General features: G+C 40.8%; 3 protein-coding genes across 6 annotated transcripts; 2 read left to right on the top strand and 1 right to left on the bottom strand.

Annotated features, from left to right (window-relative positions):
• Positions 1-595: 595 nt before the first annotated feature.
• Positions 596-4966, bottom strand: LOC146555698 (uncharacterized). 4 transcript variants are annotated; one of them, XM_085252051.1, is made up of 8 exons: positions 4515-4966; positions 4140-4354; positions 3188-3298; positions 2929-3024; positions 2590-2697; positions 2358-2475; positions 2072-2272; positions 596-1985 (listed from the first exon to the last, which is right to left on the bottom strand). In XM_085252051.1, the coding sequence occupies exons 1-8, from the start codon at positions 4561-4563 to the stop codon at positions 973-975; spliced, it is 1911 nt and encodes a 636-aa protein (XP_085108177.1). In that variant the 5' UTR covers positions 4564-4966; the 3' UTR covers positions 596-972. The 4 variants fall into 4 exon arrangements, with proteins under 4 accessions (XP_085108177.1, XP_085108176.1, XP_085108178.1 ...); XM_085252050.1 differs by having other exon boundaries at positions 2590-2700; positions 4515-4964; XM_085252052.1 differs by having other exon boundaries at positions 597-1985; positions 2590-2700; positions 4545-4959.
• tspan33a (tetraspanin 33a) lies at positions 4903-12070 on the top strand. The gene is made up of 8 exons (XM_085252054.1): positions 4903-5234; positions 7000-7057; positions 7290-7417; positions 7716-7790; positions 10466-10561; positions 10651-10779; positions 10874-11032; positions 11117-12070. The coding sequence occupies exons 1-8, from the start codon at positions 5133-5135 to the stop codon at positions 11216-11218; spliced, it is 849 nt and encodes a 282-aa protein (XP_085108180.1). The 5' UTR covers positions 4903-5132; the 3' UTR covers positions 11219-12070.
• Positions 12071-15713: 3643 nt separating this feature from the next.
• Positions 15714-25931, top strand: smo (smoothened, frizzled class receptor). The gene is made up of 13 exons (XM_085252329.1): positions 15714-16161; positions 16305-16592; positions 18430-18629; positions 18766-18975; positions 19076-19248; positions 19394-19613; positions 19726-19849; positions 19974-20066; positions 20510-20618; positions 22240-22425; positions 22971-23119; positions 23237-23371; positions 23500-25931. The coding sequence occupies exons 2-13, from the start codon at positions 16331-16333 to the stop codon at positions 24114-24116; spliced, it is 2478 nt and encodes an 825-aa protein (XP_085108455.1). The 5' UTR covers positions 15714-16161; positions 16305-16330; the 3' UTR covers positions 24117-25931.
• Positions 25932-26825: the final 894 nt, after the last annotated feature.

Raw genomic sequence — 26825 nt, 5'->3', positions numbered from 1 at the left:
AGGGTCTCATACAAAACAAAACACTACTGAGTTCCTTCTAAGAACTGTGTGGGCTTTTGCTCTCTAAACATGTCCAACTTTGGAAGAAAATGTGTTCACTCTAAGTTTCCAGATGCCTACGTTTGTAAAGGACTCTGTGGATCAGTCCTGGCTCCTTCCAAAGTTTGAATGCAGAAGGTGTCATTGAGGGAGAGGTGGTGTGCCTGATTTGCAGAAACTTTAAGGTGAATGCTGGGAGGACATTTCCTGGCTTCTTCATTGTAACAAATAAATGTTAATCACTTCACCTGGCAGCAGTGAGGTGATCCCGCACAGTAAGACAATGCCAAAGAAACAACTGAAACTTGAAATGACACTCAGGCGCTAACGGATGTGTAGATTGCACCGGTTTTCTCTGACGTTTCGGGTTGTGTCCTACAGAGTTTTTGTTCCCCTGCTGAAAAAAAACACCTTCCACAAGTCAGAATTTAAAGTTGTTGAAACTTTGTTCAAGTGAATACATCTAAATTTTGAGAAAACCCCCAAATTTTAAGATAATTACATTTTTGACAAGAATGCCAAAAAAAATTCAGTGGCACAAGAACATTCATAGGATTCAGCTCAAAGGGAAGGCTGCAGGTTTCTTAAACAGGGATGAAGTTAGAATAGTTTTACAGAGAGCTGAAAAGTGAAAGTGTTGCATATTTAACCAGCACTCCACCCAGAAAGCTTCATCATCAGATTTTCTACACTACAATGTGAGCGAGTGTAATGGTGTGTGAAACTAAAATGAAATTGACATCGCTGATGGTAAGTATATGCTCAAGTGCACTTTAATGCCTGCCGAATACACTGAAGAAAACAAAGCTTATACTTCCAGCGATTGCATGGTTAATGCTTCCCACACTTATTTCTTCGTACAGAAGGTAGTTCATTCTGGAATTCCAGTTTGAAATATACTTGTTTGACTGACAATAAAATAAGAACTGCAAACTACATGTGAGGTTTATGAGTGGCAAGGTGTCTTTTCAGATTCCCCTGCTGCGAGAATTCTCTCTCGCAGTTTGGACACTTGAATGGTTTCACCCCATTGTGGCTGAGTGTGTGTCTCTTTAGGCAGTTTAACGTAAGGAAACGCTTGGGGCATTCAGAGCACAGGTATGGGCGCTCCCCTGTATGAGAGCGCATGTGGACATTTAGGTGACTTTTGCTGGAGAAACCCTTCCCGCACTGGACGCAGGTGTAGGGCGTCTCCCCCGTGTGAGACCGAGTGTGCATCAGCAGCTCGCCCGAAGACAAGAAGGATTTCCCGCAAGTGGTGCAGAGGTAGTTTTTCTCCCCTCTGTGCATCTGCATGTGTCTCGTGATGCCAGCTTTGCTGAACCATTTCCCGCAGATGTTGCACAAGTTGGTGGGACCGTTGTGCAGGCGTTCATGCTGCTTGAGTGAATACCTGCACAGGAATCCCTTGTTGCACTGGTTACAGATGAATATTCGTCCTCTCTTATGAAGCCTCTGGTGCTGATAAAAGCCTGATGGGCTGGTGAATCCTTTCTCGCACTGGCTGCAGCGGTAGGGGAAGCTGTGGAGCTTCATGTGAGCCTTCAATTGATTTGGATGTTCAAAGAACTTTTCACACATCGGACATTTGGTTTCTTTCTCTGTGAAGTTTTTGTTCACAGGTCGCGTGCTCAGAAACCTTCTGTCTTCCTGCTTGGGCTCTTTCCATCTACGCTTTTCCTTATTTTCTACATTGTCATTTTTCTGCTTGCATTCCCAGTTTTTAGCCACACTTTTTGGTTCGGTTTTCCTCCGTTTGTCTGAGTCACCTTTTACTTGATTTTTCACAGCATTCTGACGTATCTTCTTCCTGACTTTTTTCCCAGAAAAGTTTGTGTGAATAGAAGCGGTTATCTGGTGCTCACTCTGGATGTGCTCCTGGACTTTTCTCTTTATGCGATGTGTGAATGAGCACTGAGGGCAGATGAATAAACAAGAGAAAGGACCTGAAAACAGTACAAAGCACAGCAAGTCAGAGAGATAAGACTAACTGATTCAAGAGTAATATTGGTCTCCTACTTTTTTTTCTGACCTGGTTTCTTTTTTGGCAGCCAATCATTTGCCGTAACATCAAAGCTTTGACTTGATTCTTCTTCTAAGCCCTCCAGTGATGGTGTTTGTTCTTCACTGTCATGATCTTCCTGACTATACGCCTCAGTGAACCCCTCTGCGACAGTTTGAGAAGGGAGGGCTAGTGTGGACAAAATGACATCGTCCTCACTGCTTGACCGTGCTGTCAGAGAAGAAAGCCCGATAATATTACACATTACTCACTCATTTATAATACTTCATTAAAAAAAAAGAAAAAAGGTTCCCACCTGAACTTAGAGTCCCCGTCTGTCTGTGATGATGCAGCAGGGTCTTCAAACTGAAGGGTTCAGACAGATGGAGTCCAATTTCTTCTGATACAGGTGTTTCATTGAGCCAAGCTGCTGTCTGAGATGGAAAGAAAAGACCACAGAAATGCAGGTTGTAAGAGAACAAAAAATCTTAGAGGTTACAAATTTTGATCTCGTGCTGCAAATTACTTTTGTAGTACTGCTGGAGTACCTGCTGCAGGTCTGGTACTGGCAGCAGCTCTTCAAGTCTGGACAGAAAGATGGACACAAGCTGCTGGATCCTTTGGTTATAGATGGAGCCGTAGTTGGCAGGAAAAACCTCCTAAAGAAATCATATCTGAACTATAGGTTCATCTACTTGATGAGAAGCATAGATTATAGGTTATACATTTAATACAACATGTAAATTATGGTACTGTGTGCAGAAAACGAAAAAAACAGATTGTGGCTACCTTGTGACTGATAAGTTAGAACCATATGAGCCACTGATTGTAGCTAAATCAGAGGCTTCAAAACTTATGACTTGTGAATTTTTCAGAAACCAACTTACCTGAAAAAAGAACTCCTTCTCAAAAGGAACATTCAAAATGTTCTGAACCAGGCTAGCAAAGTTGCTGTATGATGTCTTCAATATATCAGAACTGGCCTGTCAAAAAGAAGACACACAATACAGGAAAAAGGTTTTTTTCTGTATTTTTAATCTATTTTTTCCTAAAGCTCATTGTTTGTCTAATTTTTTGTTTGCTTGCTTGTTTGTCTTTTTAAATTTGGTGATGAAACAGCTCTGAATTGTCTTTAAAAACACCCACCATCTCCTGATTAGAGCTCAGCTCAACACTGCAGGTGTGGACTTTATCTAGTTGACTCTGGATCATCTGCAGGTTGGATACACCATCACCTCGACACAGCTCAAGAACCAGCTGCAAAAAAAAAAGATCACGACATACTGTGGAAAAAAAACGACTGCCACTATGAGCAGAAGCACAATATTTAGGCATGTAATAACAAGCAACACAAAACACTTCAACTTCGAAAGCAACAAAAATGTAATGAATGAAATGATGAATAACAGAACTCGTGCCTTACATTAAGTGCTATGAAAAAGTATTTGCCACCCTCCTGAGATCAGATTTTTGTCTGGTTCTCACACTTACATCAAACAAGTTGCAATATTAGACGAAAATAAGCTGAATAAATAACCTAAAAAAAAAAAAAACTTTCAGGGCATGACCCGATAGCTGGACATTCTCCTTTAGGATTTTCTAGAATAGAGCAGAATTCATGGTTCCACCAATTATAGCAAGTCATCCTGTCCTGAAACAACAAAGTAGCTTCAGACTGTCACACTACCACTTCCATGTTTTACTGTTGGTATGATGTTTTTTTAAAGAAATGCTGTGTTACTTTTATCCCAGATGTAACAAGACTGTTTTGCAACCACCTGGATGAGTTGTCGATGTACTCTTGGAGCACTTTTGGTAGGTTGGCCACACCTGGGAACGTTCACTAATGTTCCAAGTAGTTCAATTAACTACCAAAGCCTTTTAAATGTGGTGAAAATGTAAATTGTGGTTAACAACAATATTCAAAACCTACCATATATATTATTACTTAGACATGCACTAGCACATTAAGGTGAAGGCAGGAAAAAGACCCTCTGAGGGGCCACATAGATAAGTACTACATTAGTATAGGTTATTAATTCCTCATCTCAGCTTCACTGACATTAAAATGTATTTACAGTTGGGACTAATCCCTTACCCTTGCTCTCAGGCCCAGGATGAGCTGAGCCTTCTGGGTGGGACTGAGCAGCTCTGGGACCATCTCTGTTGCCAAACTGATGAAGTCCGCCAGCTTGTCATACTGCATCACTTTGAGCTGCTGCGCTACCTGCCACACGAAGGCAGACATGAGTCTCACTGGAGGGACAAGGAGACGCAGAGAGGCTGGAGGAAGAACACGGTCTGCCGAAGACACTGGAAACAAAGGTTTTGGAGTGAAAGCACCACATAATTTAACTAGAAACTGCAATTAACAGGTTACAGCTATACGAATAGAGAGAATTAGCAACGTTAGCTTAACAGCCTAATTGTTTTAAGAAGGCTTCTCTGAGCTAAAGAAAATAAATAAACCTACTAGCAAACAAACGCGCAACATCGCACAAACCTTCGCTTTTCCACGCCATTTTCGTATTTTATATATTTCTATAAAATTGACTGATTATTACTTCTGCAGACATCCTAATAAACACGGAAATAACCTCTAGGTAAAGCGGATGTTATGACGATATCGTGCCTTCAAAATAAAAGCAGACAGCGAGAGGACAGTTTTAGCTCAAATGTGGTTCGCGTTTACTTACAATTGGGCTTTTATTTTTGTACTTATTGATAATGTAACCGTTGTTTCCAATTAATAAAATCCCAACTCAGTCTTTTAAATCAGTGCTTGGACCCTGTTAATATCAGGGAACATTTAGTGCAAAAACAAAAACAAAACAAAACAAAAACACACACAACAAAAAAAAAACACAGTGGAGAAAAAATGGGAACACCCAGTTTTTACACACCCTGCTACTATCAACCAGGGTCGGCGGGCAGCTGGGAACTCGTTACCTTACTGTTATGTGTCAGCATGTCAGCAAATCAGTCATCGTCATCATGCTGAGAGGTGTTCGGTTTAACTTTAGGAAACACCTTTTCCCAGCTTTTGGCTCTTTTTGCGCGCAAACTTGAATAAAGACGCTCACCTGTCGCGATGGCACGAACAAGCAGAGGCGCACCTAGATCTGACGAGGAGTTTACGTTTGTCAGCCCAGCTGTGAAGTACCTGCTGTTCATATTTAATTTTATATTTTGGGTAAGTAATCGCGCGCTATTATAAAAGCATTGACTGACTGATCTCTGCGTGTGGTGACCTTCATTTTAGGAACTCTGTGTGCTGGTTAATCATTTGTCTTTGGAGCTTCCAGGGGACGTTTGACTAACAAATAGTTCAAAGACGTTTATCCTGTGATTTCAGTTATGCCAACCATGTAAGGCATCACTTCCTTGTCAGCGGAACACTTTGCTGCTTTGTTTCACTTAGTTGTTCTTTAACTTTGGTGTTCAGAGTGAAACTGAGGGAAAGAGAAGGGAGAAGGAAGTATGGGTCTCACTCACAAAGGCATACACACAAACAAATACACCAGGTGTTCTCAGCTCAGTGTTTAAACATTGACTAAGTTTTATTCTCACTTTGAAAATCAGGATTGGATTTGGTCACCTCAGTCAGTGCTGTGGTTTGTTTCAGCCACCAGAAAATGTGAACACAAAGGAGTTTTCCCAGTTTCACTGATTTCCTTTTTTGTTACATACTCAATGCCAAGCAAACTTTCAGGGTCAATGTGCTCATGGGGCCACACATTTGTTTAATGTCCCCACCTCACATCTGTTTCCTGACAGAGGTTGTCCCCTGTGCCAGGTTGTGCAGGTGGTGATACATCTCTATTTCAACAAATGACTGAATAACATCATTCAAATTAAAATTCCGCAAATTATGTAAAACTGCGAAGCTCAGAAGGTTGGTTGTAAACAAAACGTTCCCATCAGTGGGTTGCGGTGTCAGGTGACCGTGGGCCAGAACTTAAGGAGATTTCTTACAGCATTTTTAGAGTTGATCTCTTGTTGCAGATTTAACCAGCTGAGGTTTAGATCCATGTGAGGAGACTAACCCTTTTTCAGGAAAATTAGAATGCTTAAACCAAGATCTGACATGAAGTTTTAGTGTTTTTCTTATGTCCTTGCTCAGTGTTTGTAGTGTTTCCTTTGCACATTCTATTATATTTGTAATTGTTTCATTTTTTGCATGTTTTTTTTTTTTTTTTTGTGCATAAGTGTGTCAGCAGTATTGAGGCAGTGCTCGTGTACAAACAGGATAAGTCTGTAAAAACTTGTATGGAATGTGTTGTCATTTCTGCTCCCTCCAGCTACAGTGAGTCTCGTAGTGCGCGCCGCTTCTTTTCATGGCAATTACTGACTCGTATGCAGACATGAATTACCTTCCTAATATCACCCCTGTGTTTTTTTTTCCCTTTTTTTCCCTTTGACTGTGAAACTAAACCCTTCCAAAAAGACAAACCTGACCTCTCTCTCCCACCACATTAAGGCGCAGTGTCTGCAGTAACTCGATCTATGTCATTCAGGCTGGGAAGAGTATTTACTATTATTCTATTGAGACTGAGAAAGCAGTGCAGAGTGAAAGAGCCTTTATTTTTTTTAATGAAGTCTGCAGGTTGCTGTAGGTTAATATAGTCAGATTAAAGCAGAGAGACTGGAAGAATCTCCTAGTTTTAACAACCAATTGTTGGTGATGCAGTTTAACACTGATTCAGAGTGAATGTTTCTGGAAAATCATCAGTGCAGCCTTATCGGTGACTCATGTGTAGCCACTGCACATTTTTCTTATTATTGTAATTGAGTGTTCTGGAAAAATGATGATGCACCCTGTACAAGCAGAAACATAAGAGAAATATTTCTTCATATTCCCCTCGAGTGCATATTACACTTCACTTCTAATTTTTTTTTAATTGCCCCAAGGATAAAGAAATCTTGGGTAATCTTTTTTTCTATGTGTTTGTTCTCAGATAATTTCTCTGGTGTTGGTGTTAATCGGAGTGTATGCCCGCATTGTGAAACACGCAGGTAAAACAATTCTCTATTTATGAAGCATACAGTCTTTTTTAATAACACAGTGGGAGTCCCATCACATATAGGTAGAGTGCTTTTGTTTCTGTAAGGCTTTGTTAGTCCACTTTTTCACTAAAAACATACTTGAAAATGCAGTTTTTGAATTATATTTCCAGAAATGTTTCCCAGCCTGCCCTCTCTGTCTGTGTTATCCTTTGAGTGTCTTCTCTCTCCCCTTCTGCTTTAGAAACAGCGCTCGCATGTCTCGCTGTGGACCCCGCTGTAATGCTGTTGATTGTGGGGGTCCTCATGTTCATCATCACCTTCTGCGGTTGTGTGGGGTCCCTCCGAGAAAACCTCTGCCTCTTGCAAACTGTGAGGAAGAAGAATTTAATGGATTTTAAAGTTTTTATTATATCTTTAAGGGTCCAAATGCACAATCTTTTAAGATCATTGGTTATATTTGTGCTATCTATGCCAAGCAAACAGGTTACACTAGGAAACCATTAAAATATTTTGCTTCTAGAGTTCACTAGTTGTTCTCTGCTTTCTTGCTTAATCTGCACATTTTTTATTTTACAAGTGAGGCGCTCATAAGCAACAGCTTCATGGAGACACAGGAGGAGGTTTAAATTACAATGTGGTAACGACTGCTCTTTTTCCCTCCTCCCAGTTCTGTATCTGTCTGATCGTGATCTTCATCCTGCAGCTGACTGCTGGTGTCCTGGGCTTCATCTTTTCAGATAAGGTAATCGAACAATATGGACTGTTCTATCAATCAGAATAATGTAAACACAAATGTATTTCAGTTCTCTGTATTCTCAACTCTTTCAAAACTTAAATAGGTTTCTTTTGTTGCTCATTCTATAATAAATAACTTTGGGTGTAATAGTCTTTTGGGGGGCTCTTTATCATTTGATGATTTTTATACAGTTTTGTTTTATGTTTATACAGAATATCAGCACTAGTCATATGAGAGGTTATACAGTAGCTTCACATTAATATAAAACCTTGAAAAGCACGCTCCAAACTGGTGCTTAAGACTACTTCTTTTGCCTATTAATGATGTTGCACATGATATTAATTTTCTTTTAATTAAAAAAAAACCCAACAAACAAACAACGACAACAAATAAAAGTCATTTTAGCTCATCACTAGTTGGTTGCTGTGCAACATGATTATATAATATATTGTATCGTGTATAACTAAGCTTTTGTGGATATAAATTTGACGTGATTGTCGTGAAATAAAAATAGATTGCTTTAAAAACAGGCCATTATTTCCCATTGCTAGGAAGATGCTTAGTTACCTAAATGAAGTTTTTGGATAGAAAGGAGATGTTATTGTTGTAAGATTTAAATGTTGTTTTCAATTTTATCTCACAACTTAGACATTCACATTACTCACACTCTCATAACACGTACATATAGGATCTTGGGGGTGGGCACGCTACACGGACTCCAAATTGCCATCAGGGTGTACACCTCACCCCTGGCGTCGTTGCTCACCTCTCAATTTTAAATACACGTAGACATTGAGGGCTATCAGGAGGGGCTGTGCGCTTACCTGCTGCTCTCTGGCAGGTAGCTCCATGTCCTCCTGGGTTTTAAATGCACCTTAGAACACACGTGCATCAACACTACAATGAGCGGGTGGAGGGAGGTTTGGAGTCTTCTCACACCCCCGTTCTCTGTGGCCTGCTGGAGCGGGGGGGCTGGGAGGAGGAGTTGGCCGTCCGACTGGGGTCTGGAATGTGGGGCCTCCCTGCTGCTGCGGAGTCGGGGCGGTCTGCATCTCCCCACCGCAGGGAAAAGGGTAACACCACCTGGGTCTGGGTGCAGTTTCCAGCTCAAGGGGTACCTAGACCTGGGGCTTAGAGTACGCTTGGGGAGTGTGATTGTGTGTACAGTGTCTCTTTGTGTTTGTCTCCACGTTGGGTGAGTGTTGAGTAATTGCATATGAGAGCATGAGGGTGGGAATGGATGTTTGTATCTGTGTGTGCCTGTTTGTCTGTGTCCATATGTCAGGTTGGGTATCAGACGCCACCTCTCTGGGGACATCCCAGGTCCTCCAAGGTATGGAGGCCTATCTCCCCCCACCACCACTTCCCCTGCCAGTGGCAGACACCCTCAGACATCGGTGCGTTGGTGGGTCTTTGTGTCCGGGGATGGGAGTCCAGGTACACACCGGCTCACTCCTTGGTGGCTGCTTATCGGGCCCTGGAGCCTGGGGCTCGCTCGGGCCACTTCGGGGGTGGGGTGCCCTAGGCCTCTCGGCCTGGGGCTCGGTCACTCAGGCACGGCTGGCTGCCGGCGGAGCTCCCGGGCACGTCACTGCAACCCCCCCTGGCTTATGCTCTACGGCTGCTGAGTGACCCCTCATCTGGGACTCTCCTCAGCTCTTTCTGGGACAGTGGCGCGGCTGCCCCTCTGTTGGTCTTCCTTGGTCTCTTGTGTTCTGGGGGCCTCTGGATGTCTGGAGTTTTGATCTCCTCCATACCTGCTTCATGCCCTGGAGGACGGGGCTGTGGCTCCCCACACCCTCTAAGAGATCATTACATGTAGGAACCTTTTAAAAACAAACGCGTTCATGCTCACAGGTGTACACACGGGTGCTCACACACACAAACTACACTCTTTTTGGCTCCTACCTTAAAGCACACTGTGCGCTGTCGATCTTACGTGCTGCACAATAATGTTTAATATTTAGTATTTACTGTTATATTCCCATATATCATCATGATGTTGTTTATCCCTTGTTAAATGCTTGTTTTCTTTTTTCTTTCTCAACGAGTGATCCAGGTGATTGATTTATGTATTTTTGTCTGCTTATTTTGTTGGGTTTTGTTTTTTGCCCTTTATCCCCGTCCCTCTTCTCCGCTGTTTTTTCCCCCTCTTTCTTTCTCCCTTTTCTTTTCCTCATTCAAGTCTGTCCCGTATCTAGAAAGTGAAAATAAAAAATAAAATAAACAATAAAAGGTGAATCAAATAGACCATTACGGCAAGGCTGGGACAGTCCATTTGGTAAAGTAAATCCATTGGGCATCTTTCTTCGCCTTTAGACAATAATTCTGATGGCAAAAGAGCCAAACGGGACAGGCAAAAAAAAAAAAAAAAGATTTAAATATAGGATGATTTTAAAAAGGTTTAGGTTGCTAGGCAACATGATGACGTTACAAAATCTGACGGAGATGAAACTCTTCAAGGCCCTAACATGTACATGTGTGCCACGTTTGGTTGCTCCAAACTCCTGATCTTGTCAGAGTTGGCAGCCAACGAAGCAAACAACACACACAGGGAGAGAGGTTGTGTATTATAAGATGAGAGCGCCCTCTGCTGCACTTTGTCCATATTATTCTAGATTTATTTGATTGTTTTATTTACTTTTTTTATCCATAAAATACTTTTTCATTTTTCTTTCAAGGCAAGAGGTAAAGTGACCGAGGTGATCAACAATGCCATTGTCCACTACAGAGATGATATTGATCTGCAAAACCTTATTGATTTTGGTCAGGAAGAGGTAAGGATTTAGCCTGAAGGTGGAATTGTTGGGGTGATGGCAGCCTTTTAGGTGGCTACTCCATCTTCTGATCTCTTCTGTCTCATCAGTTTGACTGCTGTGGTGCTTTGAGGTACTTGGACTGGTCACAGAACATGTATTTCAACTGCAGCAAGGACAACCCCAGCCGAGAACGCTGCTCTGTCCCCTTTTCCTGCTGTATATTAAGAAATGACACGGTGAACTTGCTTTTAAGAATATGCTGATACTGATTTTTGTGGTTCATTTTTGTTGTTTTTCATGTGTTTTAACTGTGTGCTCGTTTGCGGGCAGGTAATCAACACCATGTGCGGTCACAACATTCAGGAATTGGATTACATCGAGGCTGGAAACCGCATTCACACCAATGGCTGCATAGACAAAATAGTTGATTGGATCCACAGCAACCTGTTCTTACTAGGAGGCATTGCGCTGGGACTGGCTATACCACAGGTAGAGGATTACATACCAACACTCACACAGCTTCTAATAGAAGAGACACATGTTCAACCTTCTGTCATGTTTTCTGGTTTGCAGCTGGCTGGAATGCTTTTGTCTCAGATTCTGATGAACCAGATCAAAGACCAGATCGAGCTGCAGAACTACAACCAGAAACACAGCTCTGACCCGTGGAGCTGATCCAGGAGACACCAAAGTCTGATGAGGAGAACAGGAAGCATGTAGACACCAGCATAATCGGGGTTGATTGGTAGAACTAAACCAATAGAGTCCTTTGAGCCTGTTATGATTCTTGGACAAAGGACACACGGACAGACCAAATGCTGACTTTTGAAAGGGTTACTTTAAAAGCAAACTTTATACCCAAGCAAGGGCAGAAGGTATATTTGGTGCTCAGGATGTTACGTTTTAGTGAGGAGATGCAGTCGAAAATATCTACAAGAATTAAAAAAAATTTATTTTGTGTTATTTTATTACAAAAGTTTTTAAAAAAAAACTTTTTTAAAAAGCAAAAAGCATAATTTTACCATCAGTGAGGTGGCTCTGATTTTTTCAATGTGCTGAAAATTACTGTAAATCACATATTGTTTAATGTCATCCTTTAGAACTGTGTCTGTCACTCAAGTTCAGCATACTTAAAATATGTCTTGAGACAAGGCCAAGCCAATGCATACAGACCATTTTGTGAATAGTTTCTTCCTCTTTCGCAAGCTTGTATTACCTCAGTGCTCCAGAACCTCCCCCACCCCATGAACATGTTACAAAGTTAAAGCAATAACATACAGTATGATAAACAGGTTTCGTTCGACAACAACCGCAAGCAAATGTTTACACTGCTGCGCTGACCTTTCACAATCATGCTGCCATGTTGGCCTGCTCAATTGTTCTGCCAAGACCTCACACTGCACATGATGTCATCGCCTCCTTTCATTTTGGCCAGCTGACTGCCTGCATGGCTGTGGAGACGCGGGATTTTCTTGTAGGGTGTATATTGAAATACGTTGCCATTGCAAATAAATGTTTGCCAAACCACACAGTTCATATTCTTGTGTTTGGACTGAACTAGTTTAAATTCTGAATCCTTCTTGCTCTCACTTTATTTTAAAACTAAAATATAGAAGAATTCTTTTAAAAAGAGGAAAACAAATGTCTGGAGTGCTGTTGAATCACCCTCTTGAAGTAGTTATTCGTACAAGCCAGTTTGTACTTTGTGACCCGTCACTGTGCAGACTGACCTCCCCTGACTGAGGGGGGAAAATATTTATTCACTCTGAAAGCAAAGCAAAGTCTGGTTCTATTGAAATGTTTTGTCAGGATTAGCTTCAGCCTAGTCATAAATGTTTACTGCTTCATGGAGCTGTAAATTTACAGTACTGTGCAAAAATCTTGAGCTACCCTTTTTTTTTTCTTTTTGGTATATTGCTTGGAAAATTGGAAAGGTGTAGCAGTGACTTATCGACACACATGGAAATACAGTATATAAGGCAATTCTAATGAGCTTGCGAGTCAGTATTTGGTATCACTGACTTCATTCTTCAACACAACCTCTATTAAACAAGCTTTCCTATAATTTCTCGAAGTATTCTTCAGGAATAATTCTCCAGGCTTCTTGAAGGGCATTCAAGTCAAGGCAATGGTTGTCTGTCCCTGTGTGTTGGCCTTGCGACAGACTGGCGACATGTCCAGGGTGTACCCCGCCTCTCACCCTATGACAGCTGGGATAGGCTCCTGTGAACCTGAAAAAGGATAAGCGGAAGCGAATGGATGGATGGAATTTTGAGGTGCAGATTCTGGGGGTAGGCAACTCCAGGCCTCGAGTGCCGGTATCCTGCAGGTTTTAGATCTCACCCTGGGTCAACACACCTGAATCAAATGATAAGTTCATTACCAGGCCTCTGGAGAACTTCAAGACATGTTGAGGAGGTAATTTAGCCATTTAAATCAGCTGTGTTGGATCAAGGACATCTAAAACCTGCAGGACACCGGCACTCGAGGCCTGGAGTTGCCTACCCCTGGTCTAGTCCATGAGTCAAAGTGTTCTAGTTGATATTGCATGCACAACTGGAATCTGAGGTTACATTTCCAGGTACATAATTCCATCAATGTTGACACAATCTCCAACACCACTGGCTGAAATGCAGTCCAAACCATGACACAGCCTCCACTGTGTTTTACAGATCCCAGTAGACTACTGGACCTCTCTCCTGACCTCCATACATATTGCTAATGATTTGAACCAAAAATTTCAAATTTTGATTTAACCCTCCCAAGGATCTGTTTCCTCTGATTTTTCAGTCTGATGTTTAATTTGGCAGACCTCAGCCTTTCTTTACTTCTTTTTTTCTATTTCCTCTGTTCCTTAAGGACATGGCTTTCAGGTACTGTTCATCTGTTCTAGATATTTTTTAGCCCACCTGTTCAGTTTTCTCAAAATGTTTCAGTTTTCAGCTAATTGCTCTTTGGGAATCACCCTGTTGGGGCAGAAATACTATTTTATCCCTGTAAACTGTGTTATTGTTGCCATTTTTATAGATATAGATTCTGGCAGGCTACTATGAATAAAGTGTCTAAAGATCCTATTTGAATTTTGGTCTTTACCAAGTTGTCTGTTAAATGTAAACACATTTTGAGTTAGGGGAGTTTAGGGGGTTAAATCAGTGGTAAGTGGTTTAACAAACAACAAGTCCTCTGAAAATGGTAAGGTACAAGGAGCGAACTCCTTGGAAGCAAAGAAAATGAAAATGGGGAGTGGCTCGAGACTTTTACACAGTACTGTACATATTCATTAAAAAGAAATGACACAAATCCTGTTCCCTAACTGGAAGAGTTAACTGGCACAATTTTTACTTCTTACCCAGGGAGCTTTGCGTGGCCAGAAGTCTAATGTAACTGTGAAGAAGCAAACACCAACATGACCTCTTATCTCCACCCCATTTCTCTCCCTGGCAAATGAAAACCTCTGAGGAGATCTCAACTTCAAACCTGATGCCTGTGATGTTTAGGAGCGCACACAGTCCTATGTTTGTAGCAGCCTTTTTTTTTTCTCCCAATTTAAACATGACATGTCTTTGTGAGTTTAACTCCCCTCTTAGATTCTCACTTCATTAGCACTTTTCAGAGACCTGAAATTATGTAATTATGCAGAATAAACTGATGACAAAGTGACAGTTCAAACCGCAGTATATCGCTCCGTAGGTGTCCCTTATTCTAGTCAGTGAATCAGTGTGTACATGAGAGTTGGAGTGAGTGTGTGTTGGCCTGGGCTCCAGTGCTCTGTGTGTGGTCCCCGCTCCTCTGACTCACTGAGGCAGCCGTGTTACTGTAGGTTTTAAAGAGGCCCAGACGTGCATTACACACACACACACACACACACACACACACACACACACACACACAGGACAGAGCAGAGCTAACCCAGATTCACTGCGAACACAAAGCATCAGCAGTCATCCAAATACCACAAGTGCACTCTCCAATTAGAGCAATATCAACAACATGGTGGAGTTTTGACATTTTAGGTATGTGCTTTTTCTGGTATCCCGCCATAGTCAAAAGAAAAGAACAATAAGTGGATGAGCCTAAAATAATTTGACTGTGTGAGTTCTGTCCGTGTGTTTGTGTTTTTATTAACAGTATAGCCACCTTAACCAGAAAAGAGGAAGTTCAGACCATTATGAGTGTCCCAAAGGAAACTAATTTTGAGTTGTGCCCCTCCCTCTCTCTCCCATACACAGATATTCCGATGTCATAATCGCTAAGCCTTCATGTAAACAAATAATAATCCCACACGATTAATAATAAAGGTTGTGGCTGGTGAGCACCGTAAGACATTTTATTTTCACTTGAAAGTCTTATGTAATGCCTGCACATGTACATTCCAGTGCAAGGAGTGTTTACTCTGCATAACTGTGACCAAAAAACAAATGTCATCAGCACAGATCAGCCTGCACGTACACTTTCTGTACATCCAACGTTCTCCATGTGTGACCTGCAGGTAAGTGGCTGCTCTAGAAAGCATTTTAAGCACCCACTGTTCTTCATTTCATCCACAGTTCATGTTATAATATAAAAACAAACGGTTGTATTACCAATATACATACTTTGAAGAGATGCATTACAAATGCTGGACATGCTGATGTTCTACACTTACACTCTGTGATCAGAACTTTGAGAAACCCTGATTTCTATTCCACTGTTAACACTGTTGTTGCAAAATGCATAGAAATACCATACCCATACATATTTCTTATTATTTCTATTTGTGTATCCTATTAGCTTGTGATTTCGTACCTATTCAAAGATAATGAAAAAGCTCATAACAGAATTATGCAGGGGCTGTTGTATATGCAATGTAATTAAAATTGCTCTGAAAATGTCTGAGGGTCACCTGGGATCCTACATGGGGATGAAAGAATGCAAATATTTCATCTTTACTCCCTTCACATTGTCAATAAGAATAAATTACAAAACCCTTCTCACATGAGAGTTAACCTGTCAGACCGGAGAGTCGGTGCTGTTTTGGGGTGGTGGTCCTCGAGATGAGAAACTCTGAGAAGGTCTGCCATAAGGCACATTCTTCTACTTGCAGAGGGGGATGGGAAGGGAGGTTTTGTTGCCCTGGCTTTCCCCCACCATGTGCATACCAGAGATACAAAAAAAAAAACCCCAACAACCAGCAGACAGTGAGTGCAGCTCACAGGGACTTAACAAAAACCTCTCATCAGACACTTCACCCGGAGAGAAACACTTCTTCAAACTCATACAGAGATATAGGATAATTTATCACCTTATTTTTCTGCCACTATAAAAAAAGAGGGGGGTTTTGGAGAAGGGGTGGCGCATGTGAGCTGGAGATCCTATTACAGAGATCCAGACTTTTTCATGGCAAGTTTTTTTGGAAGTTGGGGGAGGGAAGAAGAATCTGCAACTTTCCTATCCAGCTTAAACGACACAAATGGATACTTTATTACCGCTCTAAGATCACCATCCGCGTTTTCAACACATGAGGACATTTTGCGCGGCGGTTAGATTTTGGATAATGAAGGAATTCGGGAAAAGCCAAAAGGGATCGGATGAGAAGTGCAGAATGAAACAGTTTGGAAGGACTTCGGGAAAACTTTAAAGTTAGTTTTTTTTAATTTACCATGCCGCTTTTGGAAACCTATCCTAAATCTAAAGAACAGAGCAACCCATCTTGGTCTTTCTGTACATTAGTTTGCTGAAGCACAAGAAAACAAAGTGATTTTTTTCTCCCTTTTTTGCGCAGTTGAATCCCCCCCCCCCCCTTCCAAGATGTCTTCCAAGAGTTGGAGCTCCATTGTTGGATTTTACGGGATGCTTTGCATCTGGGCTGCCTGGCTTTCTGGCTGCGGGGCAGTGCTCTCTCCAAACGGGACGATATTTGAGGATACCTGCAAGAAAACCACAACTTGCGAGGTGCTTAAATATAACACGTGTTTGGGATCGCCTTTACCATACAGTCACACTTCTCTGATCCTGGCGGAGGACTCCAGCACCCAAGAAGAGGCTTTTGAGAAGTTGACCATGTGGTCCGGTATGATTTGAAAATCATAATTCATATTTGCTACTTTAGTACGTTTGTCTTTTATGTCAGAGAAGTCAGTTTCTTGATACCGCATGTAAATAATTAAGAAAATGCTTTTTTCTTTTTCTTTTTTTTGTAGTAACAATTAACTCATTTAGCTTTTTAATAAGCCGAAACTCTGAAAATTGGCTGTTTTTCAGTCAATATACCGTATTTATCAGTATTTACTTTGTATTGTTCTATTGAGATAAGATGTTAAATGCATGATAATGGCCTGCTGTGACAATTCACAAGTACTCAGGAGGTTTAAGTAATGGAAAAGATCCTCGAGAGGAAAAGAGGGGTTAAAATCCATTAAAGGTAACAAAGGACAATCATTCAAAGGTGTTAAGAGCGGAAACAAATGAAGACCGGCTGATAAAAGGGTTTTTAGATATTCCGCAAGAAGACTTTGACCTTCATAAACTCTCACTAATGACCTGTCAGTACCAGGCCAGCCTCACAGATCTTAAAGAGTATCATTTGTCTCGATTTTTACTAATTTAGAAAATCATTCTTGTAAACAATAATAAAAAAAATTGCAAGTATTATAAGGTGAAGTCTGTAACCATGCCCGTACATAAGTGTTACACGGATGGAAAAATAAACTTTTTTAATTTGTAAATTTTTAATCCCAAGTTTTTATCATCTAGACTATAAACTGACCTATAATTGACGTCACGAAATCTCACTTTGTCAGACTGCCAAACCTCAAATCTACAATAATCAGAAACAATTTTAGCCATAAGACCTGTAAGACCTCTATGACTTGATGCAACATAATTATAACAATTATGTATACTGTATACAGTATACACAGGGTGTTCAGTTACTGTTAATATGTTCCATTAATAATTCTATTTTGAAAACTGTGAAAGGGGCTATTTTGATATGAAGCATATATCTCTTATAAAACACATTTAAAACATATACACTTTATATGGGAGGGAATGTGGTAGTTTTCATTTTCAGTCACACAAAATGATTTTTATGTCATTTTTTTGTCCATATGTGTTTTATTTATTTTATATATTCATTTATTTATGTCTGAGCAACAGTCAAGAAAAGTATGCAGTTAACTACCTGCTGGAATTTGAATTGAATTGAGCCGTTATTTGTCACTTGCAGTTGCCTGCCAGCGAAACTGGCACTGCATCATTTGTGCAACTTAAGGAACTTGTGAATTGGCCATAAACACACAGTAAAAGACTGTCTGAAACGCAATAAATACAAAAAAAATCTTATGTTTAATGTTCTGTTCAATGAAAAATGAAAAGAGCTCAACAGTAGCAACAATCTTACTACAAAATGAGAAAACACCACCAACTTAATGCTGCTTCCTTAGCACCTTATCCCTTCACATATCTGGAGAATAAATGTAATATGGATGCCTCAATATTTGTTTATTCATCATATGTTGTCATTGCAATATTGAACAAAACATTGAACATTGTAGATTTTTCTCATATTGTACAGGCCCACCTTCTCTGTTTTCCACTGGCTGAGTTGTGGATTACTCGATTAATTGCTATTGTACAAATAGAACATGCAAATTAAAAGAATCAGATTCAGTCAGTCATATTCAAAGTGAATAATTTCTTTTTCCCTTTTTGCATAACTTCTCTTAATATGTACATCTCCACCTCCGGCTCTTGGAAATTGATAGGAAGTGTATAACGATCATCACTGTCATCATCACTGGTCTCATAAATCTAACTACTCATGGGATCACTGTCATTCTTGTGGTGAATCTATCATCTCTAAGTTAAATGCCACAGGAAGTTTCAGTTTTGTTTTTGTGTCCTAGGTTTGCGGAATGCCCCTCGCTGTTGGTCGGTCATCCAGCCTCTGCTCTGCGCCGTCTACATGCCCAAATGCGAAAACGGCCGAGTTGAACTGCCCAGCCAGAGCCTCTGTCTGACTACACGTAGTCCATGTAGCATCGTGGATCGGGAGCGAGGCTGGCCCAGCTTTCTCAAATGTGACAAATTCCCTGTGGGCTGTTCGGTATGTTCAATTGTCATGTAATGTCATGTGAGACTTTTTTTAAAAGTCCGGGCTCAGAGGTCAGGGTCCAGTAAACAGCAATGATTTCAAACTGTTAGGCAGCTGTAAGACTACCCATTATATCCTCTGTTTGCAGAATGAGGTGCAAAAGCTGAAGTTCAACACATCGGGCCAGTGTGAAGCTCCTCTGGTGAAGACGGACATTCAGTCGAGCTGGTACAAGGACGTGGAGGGCTGTGGTATCCAGTGTGACAATCCTCTGTTCACTGAAGAGGAGCACAATGACATGCACGCCTACATCGCTTACTTTGGAACCATCACCCTCCTCTGCACTTTCTTTACCCTGGTGAGACAAACTATAACGGTATTCATTTTTGGGGGGGATTGGGTCACATTTAACTTAAGCCACATTCTCGCTTTGTTAATTATTTCTCTTTATTTTTCAGGCCACATTTCTTGCAGACTGGAAAAACTCCAACCGCTACCCAGCTGTCATTCTCTTCTACATCAACGCCTGTTTCTTTGTGGGCAGCATCGGCTGGCTGGCCCAATTTCTGGATGGCGCACGTGAAGAGATTGTATGCAAGAGCGACAACACGATGCGACTCGGGGAGCCCTCGTGAGTGCAAAACCTCGATCTCAGCGTTAAATATGATACGATTTCATGTGATTTTTTCCCCCTCCGCATGCCCCCCCCCCCAAAAAAAAGAAAAGAAAAAGAAAAGAAAAAAATCACAGAAATTCTCTAATCTTGCTCTTTTCAGGTCTTCGGAAACGCTGTCATGTGTCACCATCTTCATCATCGTCTACTACTCCCTGATGTCAGGTGTGATTTGGTTTGTCATGCTGACATATGCCTGGCACACATCCTTCAAAGCTCTGGGCACTACTCACCAGCCACTGTCTGGTAGAACCTCTTACTTCCACATGGTCACCTGGTCCATCCCCTTTGTCCTCACTGTGGCCATCCTAGCAATCGCTGAGGTGTGTATGAGGCTTTTCACTAAAATTCCTCATTCTTTGAGATTTTAAAATGTTTTACAACTGAGGTTGGTCAGTTTTATGATTCCTTTTGTCTATGCCTGGTTGTCTAAAGGTTGACGGAGACTCTGTGAGCGGGATCTGTTTTGTGGGCTACAAGAACTACAGGTATCGCGCTGGCTTTGTGCTTGCACCCATTGGAGTGGTGCTTGTTGTTGGTGGCTACTTCCTCATTCGCGGTGAGTTCCGAAGAACTGGTTTGTCATGTTTTGAGCTCAAAGAGCTGAAAAGAGACACAAACTGTCATAAAAGTTACTCTTTAATCTTTGCAAAGACTTAATTAAAACATTTCTCTGTTTCTAGGTGTTATGACATTATTTTCCATCAAAAGTAATCACCCCGGTCTCTTGAGTGAGAAAGCAGCGAGCAAAATCAATGAGACTATGCTGCGACTTGGTAAGTTCTCTACTCTCGCCTGATCAATATCAGAGAGAAACCATCCTGAGAGTTGAAACCTGGGCTTAACTGCTTGTTCATCATAGAAATCAGGCATTTTAATAATGCAGGGGCGTAATTTCCTGGGGGGTTATGACCCCCCCCCCCCCCAAGTAATCAGACCCAACCAATATACCCCCCCCAATAAAATTATGAATTATCTTGCACAAATAGGCTGTTGATTTTCTTTACTTCTTTACTTTTCTGTACTATTTCAGTTATTACCAGAAAAATAGTTGCATGTTTAATCATCTGCCATTTGACCCCCCCTCCTCATGTTCAGCACAAAGTTACGCCGATGTAATAATGCATTAAGGTTTCTTATTCTGTATGATGTATACAAGGAGCAAAGCGACTAATACCTTACATATAATTTGTTGTCCTTGTGTTTCTTTACGATACAGGAATATTTGGATTCCTTGCCTTTGGTTTTGTCTTTATAACCTTTGGCTGCCACTTTTATGACTTCTTCAACCAAGCTGAGTGGGAAAGAAGCTTCAGGGATTATGTGCTGTAAGTTGTGTTTTCTTTTAGACGGAAAACATATAATTTTATGTGTTTTTACTCCTCACACTAACAAAGTCACCACTGCTATTGCACAGCATATTACCCTTTCCACCTTAAAGGGACCACAATGCCAGGCCCAGGATGCATATCTCCTAAAAAATAAATAAATAAATACCTGAATTTTTCCAAATATGTCACATTAATTTAAAGTAAACCTATTATGCTAATTTCTATCTCCATATATTTATAATTGGAATCTATTAGAGTACCTTTGGATAAATTGTCACTATAGCCTGACCGATTTTTAAGACCAATATTTGGTGATTTAAACATTCCATATATTGGCTGATTTTTTTTTTCTTTCAAACACAAAACACATAAATAGTTTCCCCCAATATTTGTTATTTGTTGTTATTTATGAGTCCTAACATAATATGATAATGCAGTTTAAAAGTACTCTTCCTTTATCGTTACCAGTCGTTGATTACTTGTTTACACCCTGCCTGAGTCTACTTGGATCAGCTGGTTATTGTGCTGTGTGTTCTTCCCGAAAATGTGTTGTCAATAGGGAGGTTGCAGAGTTCCCTCTGGTGGACAAACTAAGCAACACTTGTTACATGCTTAAAGGCGGTTTCTTCCATATGTTTTATACCACAAAAAATGTATCGGCCATTAAAAATCCCAGTCCCAATATATTGGCAAATAGCTAATATTGGTCCACTAATATTGGCTCCACTCACAGTATTTAACGTTTGCAGACCCTCATGGAGACCTGCTCCTCTCCCTTTAAGGCAACTTTCTTTTCATTGGCTACCCCTTGTAAACAGATGGTTGAATGGAAGGTGATCGGGGTGACCATATTAAGGATACCCCTTCTCAGTGACATCATACACTGAGCAGTCTGAGGCCTGAGATTTTGGCTCTCCTTTTAGGATTTAACCAGCTGATCTCTTGCTGATTAGGCCAATGTGCAGCTACCTGTGAGAACTAATTAACCAAAGCATGTTAATATCATGCATTAGTTCATTTCTGTTGCATTGACATTTAGTTGTTGTTTAAAAATTTTAGAAAAGGTAAAATAACATTAGTTTTTACGCTATTAATCTTTTATTTATACACTCATTATGCACCAAAGTTTTGATTAGGTGGAACTAAAATGGTCAGTGGTAGCGATCAGTATGGAGTCATTCGAATCCTTGTCTGGACTGAAGGAAGTTTTACCTTACAGTTTTGCAGCAGTTCAAGTCCTAAGGTGTTAAAGTTTACACCTGCTTGCTTCAAAAGCTGCTTTATACCTCAGCACTTCTCAGTTTCACCCTCCGCATCCAGTCACACACAGATATCCACAACCTGATGCACACTCCAAACCGCCATCTAACCACTCAGCATGAAGCAGTGAATGCAGCCCTCTTTCCCCACCGTGTTGACACTGGCTGGACTGGAATGAATTTTGCCTCAAAAATGTAAACCACTCTCTCCCCACCCTAACATGTAAAAGACCTTCTTATTAACCAGATCCAGCATTTGAATGCACCTCAGTCATATGACTAGCTAGAAGGTGTGGGAGGCACACACTGTGGGCACTGTTGGAGACACAGACTAATCGTCTCTGTCGTATTTTCAACAGGTGTGAGGCCAACGTGACAATCGCCTCTCAGACAAACAAGCCCATCCCAGAATGCACCATTAAGAACCGCCCCAGTCTGATGGTGGAGAAAATTAACCTGTTTTCCATGTTTGGGACGGGTATCGCCATGAGCACCTGGGTCTGGACCAAAGCCACCATCCTCATCTGGAAACGCACCTGGTGCAAGTGAGCAAGTTAACACAAACTTCTGCAAACACGTATCTGGTGTTATGGCTATAGCAGTGAAGAGATACTGTAGGTTAGGATGATTATTTGTCCTTTTTTAATGTTCTTTTAAAAAAAATTAGCAACAGTCTGTTTTTAAAATCATTGTTACACGCCTGTCCATATTAATATGTACAGTGATAGCGGTGTGTTAAATGCCTGCTCTTTGTCCAAAATAACTGAAAAGTTTGGATTGTATCCCCATCACTTCAAAGTATGAAGACACGCACATGCATTTAGTCCTGTTGTGTACCCCCAGTGCATGCATTTCAGTTTGCACTGTTGACTTTTTGGGGGGTTTGCATTTTCAGTCGAGGCCAAGGCTTTCTTACTCTGTATTTTTCCATGACAGAGCTTGATTGATGATTTTAGCATTTTATCTAAGGTCAAATGGCAGCTGTTGGATTGCAAAACATTAGGTCTCAATCTCTTGCTATCAGTGGATCAGGACTGAATTTTTGTTGTCAGAAAAATTAATGTAGCCATCCGTCATTCTACTTTGCCAGGATCATCGGCCGTAGCGATAATGAACCGAAGAGGATAAAGAAAAGCAAGATGATCGCCAAGGCATTCGCGATGAGGAAGGAGCTCCACAAAGATCCAGAGAAAGAGCTGTCCTTCAGCATGCACACCGTGTCCCACGAAGGACCAGTGGGTGAGTATATCATTGAGCTAATTCAGATAAATACATCTGAGTGCAGAGATGTCATTGTATTGACCAGTAAATGGGGTTAGGGTTAGTTAGGGTTAATTTTTTTCTTCTTTTTCATAGCCGGAATCAATTTTGACCTAAACGAGCCATCAAATGACATGTCATCAGCTTGGGCACAGCATGTGACAAAGATGGTGGCCAGGCGAGGTGCCATCCTCCCACAGGACATTTCTGTTACTCCCACTGGTACACCAGGTGAGCTCCGGAGACCATGATTCTGGCTTTACACCAACTCCCTTGAATATAAATTTCAGATCAGATGTTCTAGACCTTGGGTTTAAAAAAAAAAATCGTAATCTTTACTTTCTATTATTTTGTCACAGTGCCCCCTCCAGAGGAGAGGAACCGCCTGTGGATGGTGGAGGCCGAAATTTCACCAGAAATGATAAAGAGGAAAAAGAAGAAGAAGAAGAGGAAGAAGGAGGTGCGTCCGGTTGAGGAGATGGTGGACCACCAGGTTTATCGCCAGCGTGAGTTTGGTCGCAGCTCAGTGCCCCGTCTGCCCAAACTGCCTCCTCATCCAAGCCTGGTTGCCAATCTGCAGGAACAGCAGAGACAACAACAGAAGATTGAGGAGGAAGTTCTGCCTGGGTCTTACCCAGACTTCCAACCTTCGCGCCGTCTGTCATGCGAGGAGAAGTGTCCCTACCTGCAGTACCAGACCAGCCAGAATGGCTATGGCCACAGCATGCTGTCTGACCCCCTGACCTTCAGAGATCGTCCAGAGGATCTGGGTCTTGGTCCGCGTTACCCTCCCTCCAATTGGCAGCCTAGTGCGTCTTCACGCTACCCTGGAAATATGGATATCACTGATGGAATATCAGAAAGAATGGCCCACGTGGCTCGGGTACCAGCAGGCCGGAGGGCTGGTTACGGACCCATCCACTCCAGGACCAATTTAATGGAGGCGGAGCTTATGGACGCTGACTCTGACTTCTAAAATCATAGCTGAAATAGACTGTTTTAAGGTGTACGTACATAGCAAGGTAAAAAAAAAAGTGCTGGATACTTTCGCAAATTCTTACTAAAGTGCAGCAAAATCCCAATGCCTGGACGTTAAGATGGAACAAAGCTGGTCATTTTTTTTTTCTTAAAAAAACGCAAAGGGATAAAATAGAATAAAAAGTGTTGTGTATAAGAAATTATTTTTATATTTTATTTGTGTCCAGTAACATTTTAAAAGCAACTCCAGGATGATAAGTCAAATAAGGCAGCTAAAACCGTACATGGCTTGAAACAATACAGAAACCCAGATGTCTTTATCCTGAAGCACCGACTCATTCGTCCGCCTGCATCAGCTCCAACCTGCTGGTTACAACTTCAAGCTCTGTGTGTTACGGTGGGACCCGACGCTCCGATCGGTGCCAGTCAAGGATGAATTAACCAGGTTTACTTTTCCTGGGATTATCAATGAATGACTTCTTTAAAAAGATTTCACCAATTCTAGAAGACTATTTTAAAATGCCTTTTTATTGTTGTTGCTATATTTAATATTTTTTATTGACGTCTTATGTCACGAGTATTTCATCACTCCTAGGGCAGCAGAAGCTGCATAATGCTGTTTATCGCAAGTCTTCTCTTGTATTATATTTTAATGTTTTGCTCTATCTTCAAGCTACTATATATCTATTAATTGTTTGTTCTTATGTACAGTTGGGGTACTAACCATTACCCACACGCCCCCTCACCCTATAAATACTAATAATTGCTAAATGCTAAATGTTCGCACTTCCTGAAGAATTTCTAATACACACTGGGACTAAAATGAAATTAGATCCACATACGATAACTCATAGCTTCTTTTACACTTCATTTTTGATGCCTTAAATAGTAAAGCCTTTTTTTTCTTTTATTAAATAAGCTACTGTAACTGTGTAGTTATATGTACACACTCTGTTGCCTGGTGCAATAATTCTACACTTTCTGCTTTGATTGGAGGAAAACTTACTTTACAGTTTTGCTGCATTGGACTGAAATGAATGGCTCTCTTTTACTTGTACATTTCAACTTTTCTTCTACATTTTTTTGCAGCTGTATTTCTACTTTTTCTTATTCTGTTGTAAATATTAAGTCAAAACTGCATCCTCCTCAGTTCAGTTAAAAAAATTTGATAATGCTCCACAAGGAGCTTATTCAGATCTGAAAATAAAAAGTGCAGAATTTTCCATCTCTCTCTCTCTTTCTGTGTGTACTGTATTAGCTGCTCATAGATTTCTCAATCTGTTATATTTCCAATGTACAAATCACTCGATTCTTCTGCTTACATGATGTTGAACAAAAGGGAAGAGTCAACTGCTCTATAAAAGAAAAAAAAATCTGCCGCTGTACTCGTGCTGTAACCAAATGATCACCTACTATCGTCACGTGTGTTTACACTTACTGTGGATAAATGATGCTGAAGTAAACTGTGTTAAATCGCTACTTAGTCAACACAGATAAATTTTGTTACATAGAAGTGTATGAGAATTATTTATGTTATTAGTAGTTGCCACACTGCCACACTATGAATTCAATAACAAAAAAAAAAGCTGATGTCCACCTAAAAAGTTTGTGTTAAAAAAAAATAGAAATGAGGATTACTTTTGAAAAGTAATAATTTCTGTTTTTTTGTAAGCTGTCTGAAGATTAACTGTGGCGCTTTGTGTGTTTAGTCTCCAAACTGAGTATAAGAATACTGTCACTTTTACTGTGCAGCTGTATTTTCTTTTGTTTTGTTTTTATATGTAAATAAAATTTTAGTGAAAAGTGAAACAGATATGTGCATTTTTTTTCTTCGTGTTTTGCCTTTTGTAACAGTTGTAATCTCCGCTACGACTCGAGGACAGGAACTTTTATGACATCCCATTCCAAATCGTTCCACGTTTGCAGCTACAATAATTTTTACTCTTCCAGGTTTTCTACAAATTTTTGGGCAGTGTGTAGGTGTAAAATTTTAGCCCATTCTCTGTTCTACTTCATTCCAAAGTGGTTGCAAGGAAGGAGGTCAAGTTCTTCTACAACAAACTCATCCAACCATGCCTTTATGGACTGAGGAACAGTCATGCTGGGACAGAAGAGGACCCAAATGTCCCCACAATGTATGAAGTACAGAACTGTCTAAAATGTCCTGTTAAGAAAAGAATTAGGATTTAACTTTAGTCATATTAAAGTCGCCAGGCCAACCCCTGGAAAAACTGCGCCACAGTGTGGCCCAGTACTTTTGACCGCAGCGTGTACTTGCAGCATGCAGCTTGCACTAATGATGTGCAATACTGCAAATTTTGGTATCAGTCTGAAACCAAATAAATACAGGGCCTGCATTCCCTATACCAATACCGATCCTGATACTTTTAACCCCTAAAGGCAGCTGGAGGGTAGGACAGTCTTTCATGATTTATGAGATGAATCATAATTTATTTGGAAATGATGAACACACCTGAATGACTCTTAAATCACTGTGATATTTTCTTTCCACAATAATTAGCTAAGACAACAAAACCAAAACACACCTTTCAGGTTTAAATATATTTTGAAACTGTGTTTTTTTTGAAGAGCTGGAATGGAAATGTGCCTTTTGGGTCAGCTTCTGTTCTTGAAATTTACCGCAGGCTATGAATAAAATGGACATAACAATCAACGTAAACACTAGTAGGAATCAAAGTAACTTACA

The sequence above is a fragment of the Mchenga conophoros genome, linkage group LG17 (assembly GCF_057382185.1).
Source record: "Mchenga conophoros isolate Kocher_MC1m ecotype Shallow Benthic linkage group LG17, M_conophoros_male_GT1.1, whole genome shotgun sequence".
Lineage (NCBI taxonomy): Eukaryota > Metazoa > Chordata > Actinopteri > Cichliformes > Cichlidae > Mchenga > Mchenga conophoros.
Note: the sequence above shows the minus strand (reverse complement) of the source record. Positions and strands in the feature narration are given on the sequence as shown.